The following is a 16486-nucleotide window of genomic DNA, read 5'->3' as shown; positions in this document are numbered from 1 at the left end:
AAAGATAAAACAAAAGGTAAAAAAAAACCTAAGTGTTATTTTTATATTCTGAAGTCAATTTCGAATCACACATTAGGAATGCGACCAAAATTGCTTTTTACCAGGAACATTTTGAGGTGTGGATGTTTCTCTCTCAGGCTGATACAGAGAGACTCGTCCATGCTTTTATTACATTCAGGTTTGACTACTGTATTGCTCTCCTGTCTGGTCTACCCAAGAAAGCCATTGGTCAACTGCAGAACATACAGAATGCTGCAGCATGGGTACTGACCAAGATCAGACGGAGAGCACACATTTCATAGGTTTTAAGGTCTCTGTACTGGCTGCCTGTGAGTTCTGTAATGCACATTGCATTGCAGTCCATGTCTGAAATGTTCTGTATAAAAAAGCTTGATTTGATTAAATGTCAAAATAAACGCAATATTAAATGCTATATTCTAATCGTCCCTCTGTCTGAGATGTCCTCTGCCACATTGACTTTAAGGATTTGCTCTTTGCAAGAGTCAATTCAGTTTCAACGCTATATTTCCGAGACCAATTAAAACCTCATTAAATTGTTGACATAACTATGGCATGCCATCAGGTAAGGTAAGTCAAGTAATTCAACAATTGAATGCGATATCTCAGCTTACTCATCATCATAAATCAGCCTTGGCCTGATTTCAACTAGAGAGGACGGGTATATTGTAGTCTTGTTCATGTAAACGGTAAACATTTCAAGTTAAGCTATACTAGTCCTCAACATCTGCAAAATAAGGAGTTATCTTACTATAACCTTAATCAGAAGTTTTAGTTTTAGATAGTTTTATCTATAGTTTTATAATAGATATTAAACGATGTAGCTATATATAGTTTACACAGGGCACACCCATTCTCATAATAGTTTATACGGTGTTACAGTAATCACAGGAGTATGTTAACCTCCACCTTCACTGGTTTCTCTTCTAATACGACTAACAGATGGTATTACCTACTATCCACCTACTATGTACTTTGAATGTCAATATTCGACTAATAATAAGTTAAAATATATACATCCTTGACAGATGTCTTTGTACGTGTCCTGGAAGTTTCATGATCAAGACAATGTTCTCTCGAGATACAATGATCTTTGTTCAAGATAATATCAAATAATAAAATCTGAAAGGTCAAGAGCACAGGAGGTTGGTGGCACCTTAATTGGGGAGAGCAGGCTAGTGGTAATGGCTGGAGCAGAAGAGTATCAAATACATCCCACCCATGATGCCATTCCATTTGCTCTGTTCCGGGCATTATTATGAGCCGTTCTCCCCTAGTTCCTGTGGTGAAGAGTGGATATGAGAGTGTTAGCTACTTCCTGGTTTGCCTAGTTTGATCATAGTCTGTTGTAGCAGTGACGTGTCCAGTTTCGTTGAGATAACTGTTGTTAGAACATGAAACTCCCTCTGCCTCTGTCTCGACAAGCCTGTTTGTGAAATCCTCAGAGGACAACTTTGGCTTAACATTTAGCAATCAAGGGTAATCACTGCTTCCCACAGTTGTGTCAAGTTGGCTGGTAAACCATTCTTGATACGCACAGGAAACTGTTGAGCATGAAAAACCCTGTAGCGTTGCACTTCTCTACACAAACCGGTACGCCTGGCACCTACTAACATACCTCGTTCAAAAGCACTTAAATCTTTTGTCTTGCCCATTCACCCTCTGAATAGCACACATTCACAATCCGTGTCTCAATTATCACAAGACTTAAAAATCTTTCTTTAACCTGTCTCCTCCTGTTCATCTACACTGATTGAAGTGGTGTTAACGAGTGACATCAATAAGGGATTATAGCTTTCATCTGGTCAGTCTATGTCATGGAAAGAGCAGGTGTCCTTAAATGTTGTGTACAATCAGTGTATATACAGTATACAGTTGAAGTCGGAAGTTTACATACACTTAGGTTGGAGTCATTAAAACCCGTTTTTCAACCACTCCACAAATTTCTTGTTAACAAACTATAGTTTTGGCAAGTCGGTTAGGACATCTACTTTGTGCATGACACAAGTAATTTTTCCAACAATTGTTTACAGACAAATTGTTTAACTTATAATTCACTGTATCACACAGTTAACATACACTAAGTTGACTGTGCCTTTAAACAGCTTGGAAAATTCCATAGAATTATGGCTTTAGAAGCTTCTGATAGGCTGGTTGACAATATTTGAGTCAATTGGAGGTGTTCCTGTGGATGTATTTCAAGGTCTACCTTCAAACTCAGTGCCTCTTTTCTTGACATCATGGGAAAATCAAAAGAAATCAGCCAAGACCTCAGAAAAATAACTGTAGACCTCCACATGTCTGGTTCATCCTTGGGAGCAATTTCCAAATGGCTGAAGGTACCACCTTCATCTGGTCAGTTAGGATCACCACTTTATTTTAAGAATGTGAAATGTCAGAATAATATTAGAGATAATTATTTATTTCAGATTTTATTTCTTTCAACACATTCCCAGTTGGTCAGAAGTTTACAAACACTCAATTAGTATTTGGTAGCATTGCCTTTAAATTGTTTAACTTGGGTCAAATGTTTTCGGGTAGCCTTCCACAAACTTCCCACAATAAGTTGGGTAAATTTTGGCCCACTCCTCCTGACAGAGCTGGTGTAACTGAGTCAGGACTGTAGGCCTCCTTGCTCGCAAGCGCTTTTTCAGTTCTGCCCATAAATGTTCTATAGGATTGAGGTCAGGGCTTTGTGATGGCCACTCCAATACCTTAAGGACTTAATTGTCCTTAACCCATTTTGCCACAATTTTGGAAATATGCTTGGGATCATTGTCCATTTGGAAGACCCATTTGCGACCAAGCTTTAACTTCCTGACTGATGTCTTGAGATGTTGCTTCAATATATCCACTTAATTTTCCTTTCACATGATGCCATCTATTTTGTGAAGTGCACCAGTCCCTCCTGCAGCAAAGCACCCCCACAACATGATGCTATCACCCCCGTGCTTCATGGTTGGGATGGTGTTCTTCGGCTTCCAAGCCTTCCCCTTTATCCTCCAAACATAACGATGGTCATTATGGCCAAACAGTTCTATTTTTGTTTCATCAGACCAGAGGACATTTCTCCAAAAAAGTACGATCTTTGTCCCCATGTGTAGTTGCAAACCGTAGTCTAGCTTTTTTATGGCGGTTTTTGAGCAGTGGCTTGTTCCTTGATGAGCGGCCTTTCAGGTTATGTCGATATCAGACTCGTTTTTTTGTTATTTTTAGTCCAAACGTTCAGCTCCACCCAACCCCTCCCATCTATCCCTAAACACCATCCAGTTTTGATTTTATATATATCACTCAACTGTTCTGTGATGTTTCACAAAAGTTCTGAATGTTTTTATTCTGATAGTTTCTACAGATTGTAAATTAAAGACATTTTTTGTGAAGAGTATTATTATATTATTGATCGATTGACTATGGCTTTTCAAACCACCCAGCGGTGCTCTTTGCAGAGTTAGCTCCAGGTAAATGTTGCAATTCTTCAGCCATTCCTTAACCCTCGACCAAAAACAAGCTACATATGGACAGTCCCAAAACAAGTGATCTAATGATTCTGTATCTTTGCAGCAAAGTCTTCAGGGCTAGGATGGTTGTATCCCCCATACAGTGCATTCGGGAAGTATTCAGACCTCTTGACTTTTTCCACATTTTGCTACGTTAGTCTTATTAAACTTGATAACATAATTTTTTCCCCCTCATCAATCTACACACCATACTTCATAATGACAAAGCAAAAATGTTATTTTTTTCTTTTAAATTTTGCAAATATATTAAAAGTAAAACACTGAAATATGACATTTACATAAGTATTCAGACCCTTTACTCAGTACTTTGCTGAAGCACCTTTGGCAGCGATTACAGCCTCGAGTCTTCTTGGGTATGATGCTACAAACTTGGCACACCTGTATTTGGGAAGTTTATCTCATTCTTCTCTGCAGATCCTCTTAGGCTCTGTCAGATTCGATGGGGAGCATCGCTGCACAGCTATTTTCAGGTCTCTCCTAAGATGCTTGATTTGGTTGAAGTCCGGGCTCTGGCTGGGCCACTCAAAGACATTCAGAAACTTGTTCTGCTCTGGAGAAGGTTTTCATCAAGGATCTCTCTGTACTTTGCACCGTTCATCTTTCCATCAATCCTGACTAGTGTCCCAGTCCCTGCCGCTGAAAAACATCCCCACAGTATGATGCTGCCACCACCGTGCTTCACCGTAGGGATGGTGCCAGGTTTCCTCCAGATGTGACACTTGGCATTCAGGCCAAAGAGTTCAATCTTGGTTTCATCAGACCAGATCATTTTGTTTATCATGGTCTGAGAGTCCTTTAGGTGCCTTTTGACAAACTCCAAGCAGGCTGTCATGTGCCTTTTACTGAGGAGTGGCTTCCGTCTGGGCACTTCCATAAATGCCTGATCGGTAGAGAGCTGCAGAGATGGTTGTCCTTCTGGAAGGTTCTCCCATCTCCACAGAGTAACTCTGGAGCTCTGTCAGATTGACCATCGGGTTCTTAGTCACCTCCCTGACCAAGGCCCTTCTCTCCTGATTGCTCAGTTTGGCCAGGCGGCCAGCTCTAGGAAGAGTCTTGGTGCTTCCAAACTTCTTCCATTTTAGAATGATGGAGGCCACTGTGTTCTTGGGGTCCTTCAATGCTGCAGAAATGTTTTGGTACCCTTTCCCTGATCTGTTTCTCAACACAATCCTGTCTCAAAGCTCTACAGACAATTCCTTTGACCTCATGGCTCTGTTTTTGCTCTGACATGCCCTGCCCACTATGGGACCTTATATAGACAGGTGTGTGCCTTTCCAATCAGTTGAATTTACCACAGGTGGACTCCAATCAAGTTTTTTTTAAATATATTTTACCCCCTTTTTCTCCCCAATTTCGTGGTATCCAATTGATAGTAGCTACTATCTTGTCTCATCGGTCTTTATTCCAGTGAGATTGCTAAGGCGAATATCGCCATGCTTAGTTTTGCCCAACCTAGGTCGAGGCATAGACATGGTCTCAATGGGGATAGCTGAGCTGATTACACTGACCGTGCTAGTGGCAGACTCCACTAAGCTGTCAGGCTGGCTAACAGCCCGCTGCCTGGCCTGCACCCTATCTCATTGTAGAACTAGGGGAGTTAGAGCCCTGTCTATGTTTGTAGATAAGATGAGAGCACCCCTCCAGCTAGGATGGAGTCCATCACTCCTCAACAGGCCAGGCTTGGTCCTGTTTATGGGCGAGTCCCAGAAAGAGGGCCAATTATCTACAAATTCTATCTTTTGGGAGGGGCAGAAAACATTTTTCAACCAGCGATTGAGTTGTGAGACTCTGCTGAAGAGCTCATCACTCTCCCTAACTGGGAGGGGGCCAGAGACAATTACTCGATGCTGACATCTTTCTAGCTGATTTACACGCTGAAGCTATGTTGTGCTTGGTGACCTCTGACTGTTTCATCCTAACATCGTTGGTGCCGACGTGGATAACAATATCCCTATACTCTCTACACTCGCCAGTCTTAGCTTAAGCCAGCACCATCTTCAGATTAGCCTTAACGTTGGTAGCCCTGCCCCCTGGTAAACAGTGTATGGATGATACGTTTTAAGTCTAATACTGCGGGTAATGGATTCGCCAATGACTAGGGTTTTCAATTTGTCAGAACTAATGGTGGGAGGCTTCGGTGTCTCAGACCCCGTAGTGGGAGGAGTAGAGACCAGAGAAGGCTTGGACTCTGACTCCGACTTGGCTGAATGAGCGACACCGGTTGAGCATTCCTACAGCGTTTCCTTCCAGAAGCCATGAGAAAGTTGTCTAACGATTGCGTCTGAAGCTGGGCTTGGAGCACAGCTATCCTCAACGTAAGGCGATCGTTCTCCTGTATATTATGAGTACAGCGACTGCAATTAGAAGGCATCATGTTAATGTTACTAATTAGCTTCGGCTGGTGGAGGTCCTGACAAACCACGTCCAGATAAAGCGTCCGGAGTGAACAAGTTGAATGAAAAAAAGTTGAGCGAGGGAAACACTAAATATATAAACAGTAATTAAAATGTAAAAACCGTAAAGTTGGCAGGTAGCAAAGTAAGGTTAGCAACAAAACGCACAGCAGCACGTAAACAAGTCTACAAGTTGTGTCACTACAAGAATGTCAAAGTGTATTTTCTTAGTCCAAGTAAAGTGACAAAGGATGGTCATAATGCTTCTTGACAGTGTCATAAACTATATTTTCAACAAGTTATTTAAAATATGATGGAAAAAAACATGACTGCAAATAATGAATTACAACAAAGGATATAAGAAACAAATGAAAGGAAACTTCTTGGCAGAGAAAAAACACATTTGAATAAATGTGGGTTTTGACACTTATGTAGGTGTCAAAACCAGCCATAAAAAAAACTGAATATATGTCACAACAGGTGTAAATGTGTTTGACAGTGTACTGACCATATTATGACAGGTTATATGACAAGTTATGTCAGCTGTTATGACATATTATGACATGGTTATGACTGTGTCATAATGTGTTATGACGCTAGGTGTCAAGTGAAGTGTTACCAAACATGCTGATAACGGTCCTCTGAGTACATCAGGAAAAAGGTTTGATATACCTCAACTGGTATGCTCATCCAGCCCAGGGATTTTCATGGACTTAAAGGCTTTAATTGCATCAAGAAGTTCCTCCTCTGTAATTTGGCCTTCATAAGAGTGAGTGCAGCTGTTAGTTTTACTTTATTAATAGGAAAAAAAATCCTTACAATTAACTTTGGTTAGTGGAAACTTAAATTAAAACATATACTTAAAGTACTTTACTTCCTCTTTCAAAATATTGTTTGCTGAATCATGGGTGACAAGTTGCAGTAAAATATTTTTGGTAGCATTTATATGTTGAAGATTAACAAAGAATTTGGTGCATTTTTCTGCATATTCCACCCAGTTGCTGCAAACTTAGCTATACTTGAGTGGCTGAATAGGGGAGGAACTGAAGTGGAAACAGGAAGAGCAGATGAGAGGGAGCAAAGATGAGCAGTGAAGTTTAACAAGACACAAGACACATACTTTTGTGTAAAATATGTGTAAGATATGAAACATATCCATGATGGTCCTCTTAATCCTGTTTTTGCACTGCAGAGGTAAAGTGCACTGTAGCCTACACATTACACATACCATTGTCTCGTTCATCTTCCAGGGCTGAGTATTTCAGTGAATCCTATTTATATGGACTTATGATAACCCTTTCCTCATTGTCATTTAATGTCATTTATCCTGATTTAGCCCAAGCCATGTGTATAATCAAATCAAATCAAATAAAATTTTATTTGTCACATACACATGGTTAGCAGATGTTAATGCGAGTGTAGTGAAATGCTTGTGCTTCTAGTTCCGACAATGCAGTAATAACCAACAAGTAATCTAACTAACAATTCCAAAACTACTGTCTTGTACACAGTGTAAGGGGGTAAAGAATATGTACATAAGGATATATGAATGAGTGATGGTACAGAGCAGCATAGGCAAGATACAGTAGATGGTATCGAGTACAGTATATACATATGAGATGAGTATGTAAACAAAGTGGCATAGTTAAAGTGGCTAGTGATACATGTATTACATAAGGATACAGTCGATGATATAGAGTACAGTATATACGTATGCATATGAGATGAATAATGTAGGGTAAGTAACATTATATAAGGTAGCATTGTTTAAAGTGGCTAGTGATATATTTACATCATTTCCCATCAATTCCCATTATTAAAGTGGCTGGAGTTGAGTCAGTGTCAGTGTGGCTAAATGGTTCAGGTTCAGGTTGGTAAAGCCACAGATTATCCATTATATTGACCAGATCAGTTGCATAGCCAGAAATGTGTTGGTGGGTGGAACAACAGGCACAACTGAGATATACCGGGATGTCACCTGTCCTATATATATCAGTACCCTGGTAAGAACCTAAGCATTGCGGAAGTTCTGTTCAATCAAATAAGCCACACCTAGAAAATAAACCATTCAATTTGACCCTCTCTCATTGACCTCCATACAAAACCCCTCTCTTGGTGAGTGAAAAAAACTAAAAGATGCCACCTGCTGGAGAAGACAGATTGTGGGCCCAGTTATCCCTCTCCCTTGGGAAAGACTATGGACATGCCTGGTACCCAAATTTACAGCCTGGACAGCTTCTCATAGACTAGACGTAACATAGTAAAGGTAAATCCGGGACACTGAAATTATTCTGATAATTATTTAGTTACATAAGACAAAAATGAAATGAGGGTGAATGGATGGGTATACAACGCAAACATCTAGCAACCCAGATGTTGCGTGTTAAATCTCATCGCGGACAATTTTACCTACTTTGCAACTACTACCTTTTGGCTACTTTGCACTTACTTAGCATGTTAGCTAACCCTTCCCCTAACCTTAATCCTTTTAACTAAGCCTTCCCTAACCCTTTAGCCTAACTCCTAACCTTAACCCTAACCCCTAGGGCTAGCTAACATTAGCGTTAGCCACCTTGCTAATGTGAGCCACAACAAATTGGAATTTATAACATACACTATAAATATGTGGACACCCCTTCAAATGAGTAGTTTGGGCTATTTCAGCGACACCCATTGCTGACCGGCATATAAAATAGAGCACACAACCATGCAATCTCCATAGACAAACACTGGCAGTGAAATGGCATTACAGAAGAGCTCAGTGACTTTCAATGTGGCACTGTCATAGGATGCCACCTTTCCAAGATGTCAATTTGTCAAATTTCTGCCTTGCTAGAGCTGCCCCGGTCAACTTTAGGAGCAACAACGGCTCAGCCGCAAAGCTCACAGAATGGGACCACAGAGTGCTGAAGCATGTAGCGCAATGCCAAGCGCTGACTGGAGTGGTGTAAAGCTCGCTGTCATTAGACTCTAGAGCAGTGGAAACGCTTTCTCTGGAGTGATGAATCACGCTTCACCATCTGGCAGTCCAATGGACGAATATGTAGGCAGTACAAGCCATCTGCTGCTGAAGTGGCTCACATTTTCAGAAAGAAGATGGGCCTGTGATAGGGAGATGTGGAGGGAGACTTTGACCTCAACGTCCAATGGGACGCAGGAGGAGCCTACCAGACCCAGTGGACAAGCCTTAGGGATAGGCAGAAATTGTTATATCCTGCCAGGACTGACTGGCCAGCAAAAAACAATTGCACTCAGAAGAAATATCACTGCCTGGGGGACTATCGAAAATGCCTGGAGATGTGCTTCAGACTGAACAGTGGCATGGTCTCTGGCACAGATGCATACAGACATTTGATGAAAGACTTCTTAGTCCGAGGACTGAAGGAAGAGATCCAGAAAATGGTCAGAACCACCTGCATCAGTTGGGAGACGGAGCCAATCGACAATGGTCCAGCACTGCAAGCATGCAGAACGCCAGGTGGGTGAGAGGCAGGAGGAGAAAAAGAAGGAGAGGGATGTGAAAGGCCAGAAGTTACAGGCTGCCCAGCTGACATTCTATCAAGGGCAGGCTGAGAAGGGACGTGGTGGTCAACAGAGGTGCCCCTAGAGGAAGAGGGGGTGCCAATAATGACAGAATCTGCTTCACATGCGGAAAACTGGGACATTATGCAAACAACTGTGATCAGGGCACTGCTCAACAAGGCACGGGCTAACCATGGAGAGGCAGGGGAGGACAGAGGGTTAGAGGAACCCCAAGGGGGGCCCTGGGTGTAGGAGGAGAAGGAACGCCCTGAATGACAAGACCACCTCCACAGACGACACTGTACAATCGAGACTATCAAGACGGATGTGAGGTAGAGACAGGGGCAGACAAAGGGGAAGTTGACACAATTGGAAAGAGGAAGTAGCTGAGGGACCAGAGTCAATTGTTCTTAAAAACAGTAAACTACAGTAAAAAAGGAACCTACTGTGGAGTCAATCATTTTTATTTTTGATACTGGGGCTGCAATGTCTGTAATTAGCTGTAAGGCTATGGAAAAACTTCCCATGTCTAGTGATTCAGTAAATACGGTGGGGGAATCAGGTATTCGCATGAGAGAATATCTCTCCATGCCCCTACCAGTAAAATTGTGTGACAAAGATTACCAGCATCAGTTCCTCTTTTCTGATCACTGTCCTATAAATCATTAAGATAATATGTGAAGCAGATGGGTTGACAATGACTCATGAGGAGGAAGAGGGGGAGCAGCTAATGTCTGAATTTTGTGACTGGTAATATTCATGAACGTTGATTCTTTAGAACTTACACGACACAAGTTAGTCAGTTAAGAACAAATTCTTATTTACAATGACGGCCTACCAAAAGGCCTCCTACGGGGATGGGGGCTGGGATTAAAAATAAGAATATATGACAAAACAAACATCACCACATGACAACCACATGGTAGCAACACAACATGACAGCAGCAGAAAACATGGAACAAACATTATTGGAAACAGACAAATCAAATGTTATTTGTCACATACACATGGTTAGCAGATGTTAATGCAAGTGTAGCGAAACGCTTGTGCTTCTAGTTCCGACAGTGCAGTAATATCTAAAAAGTAATCTAACAATTCCCCAACAACTACCTAATACACACAAATCTAAAGGGGTGAATGAGAATATGCACATGTAAGTATATAGATGAGCGATGGCCGAGCAGCATAGGCAAGGTGTAATAGATGATATAAAATACAGCAGCAGCCTCTCTGAGTTAGTGATTGCTGTTTAGCAGTCTGATGGCCTTGAGATAGAAGCTGTTTTTCAATCTCTCGTCCCAGCTTTGATGCACCTGTATTGACCTCGCCTTCTAGATGGTAGCGGTATGAACAGTCCTTGATTATCTTTTTGGCCTTCCTGTGACATCGGGTGCTGTAGGTGTCATGGAGGGCAGGTAGTTTGCCCCCGGTGATGCGTTGTGTAGACCGCACCACCCTCTGGAGAGCCCTGCGGTTGAGGGCGGTGCAGTTGCCGTACCAGGCTGTGATACAGCAAAATGTCTACCTTATTTGCTTGTATGTTGACTTCTCCATTGATGTTGTTTTAACATTTTACGGACTTTTCTTAGCAGGATGTACAATCTTGAATTGAATTATGGGGAGTTTCAGGCCATAGTGAACATAATTGTACACTCGCAAAGCCGACTAAAAACTAGGGGGCAGGGGCTTACATTGCAAACTTCCCTTGCTTGGCTGATCATTTGAACCACCCTCCAAGATGGCGACGGGGATTCCCCCAAGCGCATAAGGCGAAGGTAAGCGGACGAGGGTGTGTCTTTTAAGTGTTTGGACCGCATCCCAGGTGTTGAACGCACCAGACGCAGTGAGGCTATTCCTGACTACTACAGCAGGGGGCAGCAATAACACCAGATTCTAGAAGAAGAAGAAAATGAAGAAGAAGAAGACAATCTGAAGCAGACCAGGAAGCGAAGAGGTTGTTTTGATTGACAGAAATTTGAATGAAGATGGGACTGAGACAAAATGTAGGTTTATATCAAACAAAAAACTATTTCGCTTTGTTTTGAAGGTAAGGTCGTAGTCTCTCAAGTCCCAATCATCTAAATGTTCTCGGAAGCATTACAGCAAACATACTAGCTGGTTTACCTAGCCTCATTTCTAACTTGCTAGCTACGTTAGCAAGCTACCTCCAAGCCACAAATTAATCGGTTATCTATGGGAATCGTTGTCCAAGCCACTACAAAGGTAATTCCTCGACTTGCTAGCAACTGCTTATTCATAGATACACTTTGGTAATGACGCTTATGGAAAGGTTATGTTGTAGTTAGATCAAGTCATAGGTTAATCTGAGCAGATTGTGTAGTTGTAGCTATCCATTGACATGTTTATTTCATTGTTTACTCAGGTGCATGGCTCCTCTAAATGTAAGACGCCTGTATGAGTGACGCACACCACCATGGGCCAGCGAAGGAGGGGGGCAGCTTTCCACACTCCCCCAGCCAACAGACACCCTGATGGGCTCACAGTGGCTCCCCAGGCCCCTGCCAGGAAGCACAACATCTGCATGGTGTCAGACTTTTTTTACCCCAACATGGGAGGGGTGGAGAGCCACATCTACCAGCTGTCTCAGTGTCTGATAGAGAAGGGTCACAAGGTGGTGATCGCCACCCACGCCTATGGCTGCAGGAAGGGGGTCCGATACCTGACCAATGGGCTCAAGGTCTACTACCTGCCCCTGCAGGTGATGTACAACCAGTCCACAGCTACCACCTGCTTCCACAGCCTGCCGCTGCTGCGCTGCGTGTTTGTCAGGGAGCGTATCACCGTGGTGCACGCCCACAGCTCCTTCTCCGCCATGGGCCACGATGCATTGTTCCACGCCAAGACCATGGGCCTCAACACGGTGGGTAGCAGTCTAACAGAGTTGTGGGTAGCAGTCTAACAGAGTTGTGGGTAGCAGTCTAACAGAGTTGTGGGTAGCAGTCTAACAGAGTTGTGGGTAGCAGTCTAACAGAGTTGTGTGCGGTGAAACTAAGCCAATTTTGACCGAAAGTGGTGCACTTTAGGGAAGATGATGCCATTGCAGGCGCATCCTAGAGCAAGATGGGAGCATATAAAGTTCTTAAAATAGTTTTTGTGTGTCCATTTAGTATAAATATGTAAAAGTTGTTGTCTGTTTACAGGTGTTTACTGACCACTCCCTCTTTGGTTTTGCTGATGTTAGCTCGGTACTGACCAATAAGCTGCTGACGGTGTCTTTGTGCGACACCAATCACATTGTGTGCGTGTCGTACACCAGTAAGGAGAACACCGTGCTTAGGGCAGCACTTGACCCCGAGATTGTTTCTGTCATCCCCAACGCTGTCGACCCCACAGACTTCACCCCCGACCCTTCCCAGCGCTGTGACGACAAGATCACCATCGTAGTGGTCAGCCGCCTCGTCTATCGTAAAGGTAAGGAGCGGTGAGACTATATAATGATAAATGTAGACCCCCACGTAGCAAGAAGATGAACTATGTGTGCTTGTCGTTTATCAATAAATAAAGCCTGTAGATATGATTGTAGGAATGTGAAGTCTCAACTGCTGCTTACACACTTTTTTTAGGAATAGATCTTCTGGGTGGGATCATCCCAGAGCTGTGCCTCAAACATCCCGATCTACATTTCCTGATTGGTGGAGAGGGACCAAAGAGAATCGTGTTGGAGGAAGTGAGAGAGAAATACCAGCTACACGACAGGTAGAATTAAACAGTGATGTGTGTGGGTTGGTATATATTTGTAGGTGTGTGTCTGATTTCCTTCTCTCTCTCCCCAGGGTGCGTCTCCTGGGGGCCCTTGAGCATAAGGATGTGCGGGGGGTCTTGGTCCAGGGACATATCTTCCTCAACACCTCCCTGACCGAGGCCTTCTGCATGGCTATAGTGGAGGGGGCCAGCTGTGGACTACAGGTCTGTTTGCCTACTGAATATACAGATACAGAGACTGAGTGGAAAATCTGTCAGACAGCGCAAGAGCTACTGCTAAAATATCTCAATCAGCAAATGCAATGGAAGGCAGGCTACATCAATATGACACACACCACTTTGCAATGAGCTGGAGGCAGTATCCTTTTTGAAAACATGTACTTTATTGTTTGAAATCTGAAAGTTTGACTACATATAATGAGGCATGTCTAACCATGCTTCAAAGTAGCCTAGCCTAAATCAGACCATATCCATAGAGGCAATTATTTAAAATCCACTTTCTTTCATTGTCCATTAGTCAAAAGCACAATCCTTATTAGCAACCCATGTTAGTTGTTGCGTATTACATCTCCCCTCTTTCTACATTTCTAATGGATATTTTCATCTCTGTCACTCATGTGCGGTGCGCTTTGGACAATGCTGTTTTCCCGCTAATTGCATTACAGAATGAAATGTTTATACTATAGTAGATTGACAGGCTAGTGATTTTGCTGTTAGTTACTGGTCTTGTTGTCTGAGGAAAAGTTCATGTGGACAGTTATTCTAACATCTTCAAAGTGCACATCATAATTCAATAAAAAGGACCGCACATCGTTGCACCTTCAACTTTTAATATGAATTACCATATTACCACAAGCTCCATGAGTGGACACCCTAATCAGGTTATGCACCCAATGCATATGGGTCTGGGAATTTTCTCAAATGTCCAGTAAATTTAAGTTCTGCCTGTCAAATATCCGGCACCACATTTTCCTAACGGAAACCCTGGTTGGTATCTGCATGTGGCTGGTTGGTATCTGCGTGTGGCTGGTTGGTATCTGCATGTGGCTGGTTGGATGGGTGTCTGCTTGTTATTCTTAACATCGGTGGATTGAGTATGTGTGTGTGGTTAATGAGGTTCATGGAAGTGTGCGTGTGTGTAGGTGGTAAGTACGCGTGTTGGAGGGATCCCTGAGGTTCTACCTGAGGATCTGATCACCCTGTGTGAGCCCACCGTGCGTTCTCTTTGTGCCGGCCTGGACAGTGTCATTGCTAGACAACGATCGGGCAGCGTCGCCTCCCCAGCTTCCATCCACGCCCACGTCTGCACCCTCTACACCTGGAGGAATGTCGCAGAGAGGACAGAGAAGGTAGGCTCATACATGCGTAATACATTTTGTATGTTTCCTAAATCTAGACTGTGATACCTTTAATTGACACAGACTGAGATCTTGATGAGGTGTAATTCATTGATACTAACACTATGTGTGTATCTGCTCTCTGTTCTGTCAGGTGTATGACCGTGTGGCTGGGGAGAAGGTTCTTCCTCTGGACAGACGGCTGCTCAGACTGAGAACCCACTGTGGCCCTGTGGCAGGCTCTATCTTTTCCTTCTTCGCTGTCCTCAACTTCCTCTTCCTGCTCTTTCTCCGCTGGCTCCTCCCAGACTGCCTCATAGATGTTGCCATGGATGCCACGGGGCCCCAGGGGTTGTGGAGGCAGGGCTTGGGCGATAGGAAAGGAACTCACTCTAAAAGTGCCATGTTGACAAAGGAGGAGCCAGGTGGTCAAAAGACCAAGTTATGATGATAACTCCAAGCAAACACAACTCCTTATCCTCAACCTTAATATAACTGCTTAAAAAAAATCTTAACTTGACCTATGACCCAACTACCTAATCACCTGTGGATACTGACCACAGAATTGCAGAATGTTTTAAGGGGAACCCTGATGTTTACAATAGGATGAGTGTTCTTGCTCAGGTTAAGACAGTTATAGATATACGTTTTATTCTTTGTAACCCCGGAATGAACCCTAAAACTGAAGTACTCCTGTATTAATGTTCCACTCATAGTTTTTGTATTTTATAAAGAAGGATATAGGTTCATAGAGAATTATTTGATTAAGGAAGGAGGTTGGGGGGTACACCGTTATTACAAAAATGCCACATTGAATGCCACTGGTTGCCATAGACAGCAGTATAAACGTTAAGGGGAGTCTGTAATAGCATAGTTTTGTATTCCAACCCCACCCACTAACCAAGTTCCCTTCCTTGTCCTTTTATGGTTGAATTTCATTTTTTGTAGTTCTCTGCTGTTTAACTTTTTTACTTATATCATGTCTTTGTTGGGTGGTTCCTCTTCTATGGAAATTGGTTTTTTTTGTGTGTTTTTTTTTTTACAAATGTTTGTGAGCTCATGCTTAAGGCTGTGTGTACTCTGATGATGCACTGATTTCTGAACCTTGACCTATGATGGAAATAAGGAAAGTAAAGTCTGTTTCAGGATGACCTATTTTATCACCCTTTTTTCTGATCAAGGATTTTCAATAGCTAGGGCCTCAAACTTGTTGTACGTCCTGGAATAAAAACATCACTGTTTTCCCTGTAAACATCTTGCCAGACGAAACGCATAGCAATGAAAGGGGAGGAGGTAGGATTGGCATTCCTATCTTTTCAAGGCTGAGGGTAGTGCACCATTCACACATCGTTAGGGTTGGAGTCAGGGTAAATAGCATCATTGTTCTCACTATAGGAACATTTTCTGCCTAAAGTGGTTAAGGGTATTGATGAGGGTGAAATGTTTCAAAGATGTAGGAGAGAGTGTACTGTATTGCAGGGGAGGTTCCAGAGGTGCTGGACACACCCATCCCCCCTATACATGTAACATACTAATCTAGCTCAATAGTTTTAGAACAAGTCTGAAAAGTCAATATTGTATGTATGTAGCCCTCATTCAGACTGTTTGTGAAGAGTGAACCACAGTTTGGTAAAAACAAGTTTTTACTTTCAAAATACCCAACTATTCACATTCCAATGTCGATGTACTACAGGCACCATGTTTTGACTGGCTGTTTTGAAGTGATGTCCCTGAAGGAAATAGTGAACCGGACTTGAATGATGTAACAACACAGATATGCAGATAGCTTTACAACTCCCCTCTTAAAATGGGATTTTAGAAAGCCCTAAACAGATTTCTTAAATTCCATCGCACCTTATCCAATTTTGTTTTTCTTACGCCATAAGGTTGACCTTTGCACATGTTGAAATACCACACCTTATCACCTAGATATCAGAATAGACACAGATGTTCCATTTGTGTGTCTGTGTCTATC

General features: G+C 42.6%; 1 protein-coding gene across 3 annotated transcripts; it reads left to right on the top strand.

Moving 5' to 3' along the window:
- Positions 1-11181: 11181 nt before the first annotated feature.
- Positions 11182-15763, top strand: piga (phosphatidylinositol glycan anchor biosynthesis, class A). 3 transcript variants are annotated; one of them, XM_021597845.3, is made up of 7 exons: positions 11182-11454; positions 11835-12332; positions 12613-12883; positions 13036-13168; positions 13246-13378; positions 14317-14523; positions 14666-15763. In XM_021597845.3, exons 2-7 carry the CDS (start codon positions 11886-11888, stop codon positions 14957-14959), a joined length of 1485 nt encoding a protein of 494 aa, XP_021453520.3. In that variant the 5' UTR covers positions 11182-11454; positions 11835-11885; the 3' UTR covers positions 14960-15763. The 3 variants fall into 3 exon arrangements, with proteins under 3 accessions (XP_021453520.3, XP_090086392.1, XP_036830939.2); XM_090230266.1 differs by having other exon boundaries at positions 11183-11498; XM_036975044.2 differs by having other exon boundaries at positions 11295-11674.
- The last annotated feature ends 723 nt before the right edge of the window (positions 15764-16486 follow it).

Source organism: Oncorhynchus mykiss, chromosome 3 (genome assembly GCF_057628025.1).
Source record: "Oncorhynchus mykiss isolate SJ-2025 chromosome 3, ASM5762802v1, whole genome shotgun sequence".
In the NCBI taxonomy this organism is placed as follows: Eukaryota; Metazoa; Chordata; class Actinopteri; order Salmoniformes; family Salmonidae; genus Oncorhynchus; species Oncorhynchus mykiss.
This window is presented reverse-complemented; position numbering and strand designations above follow the sequence as displayed.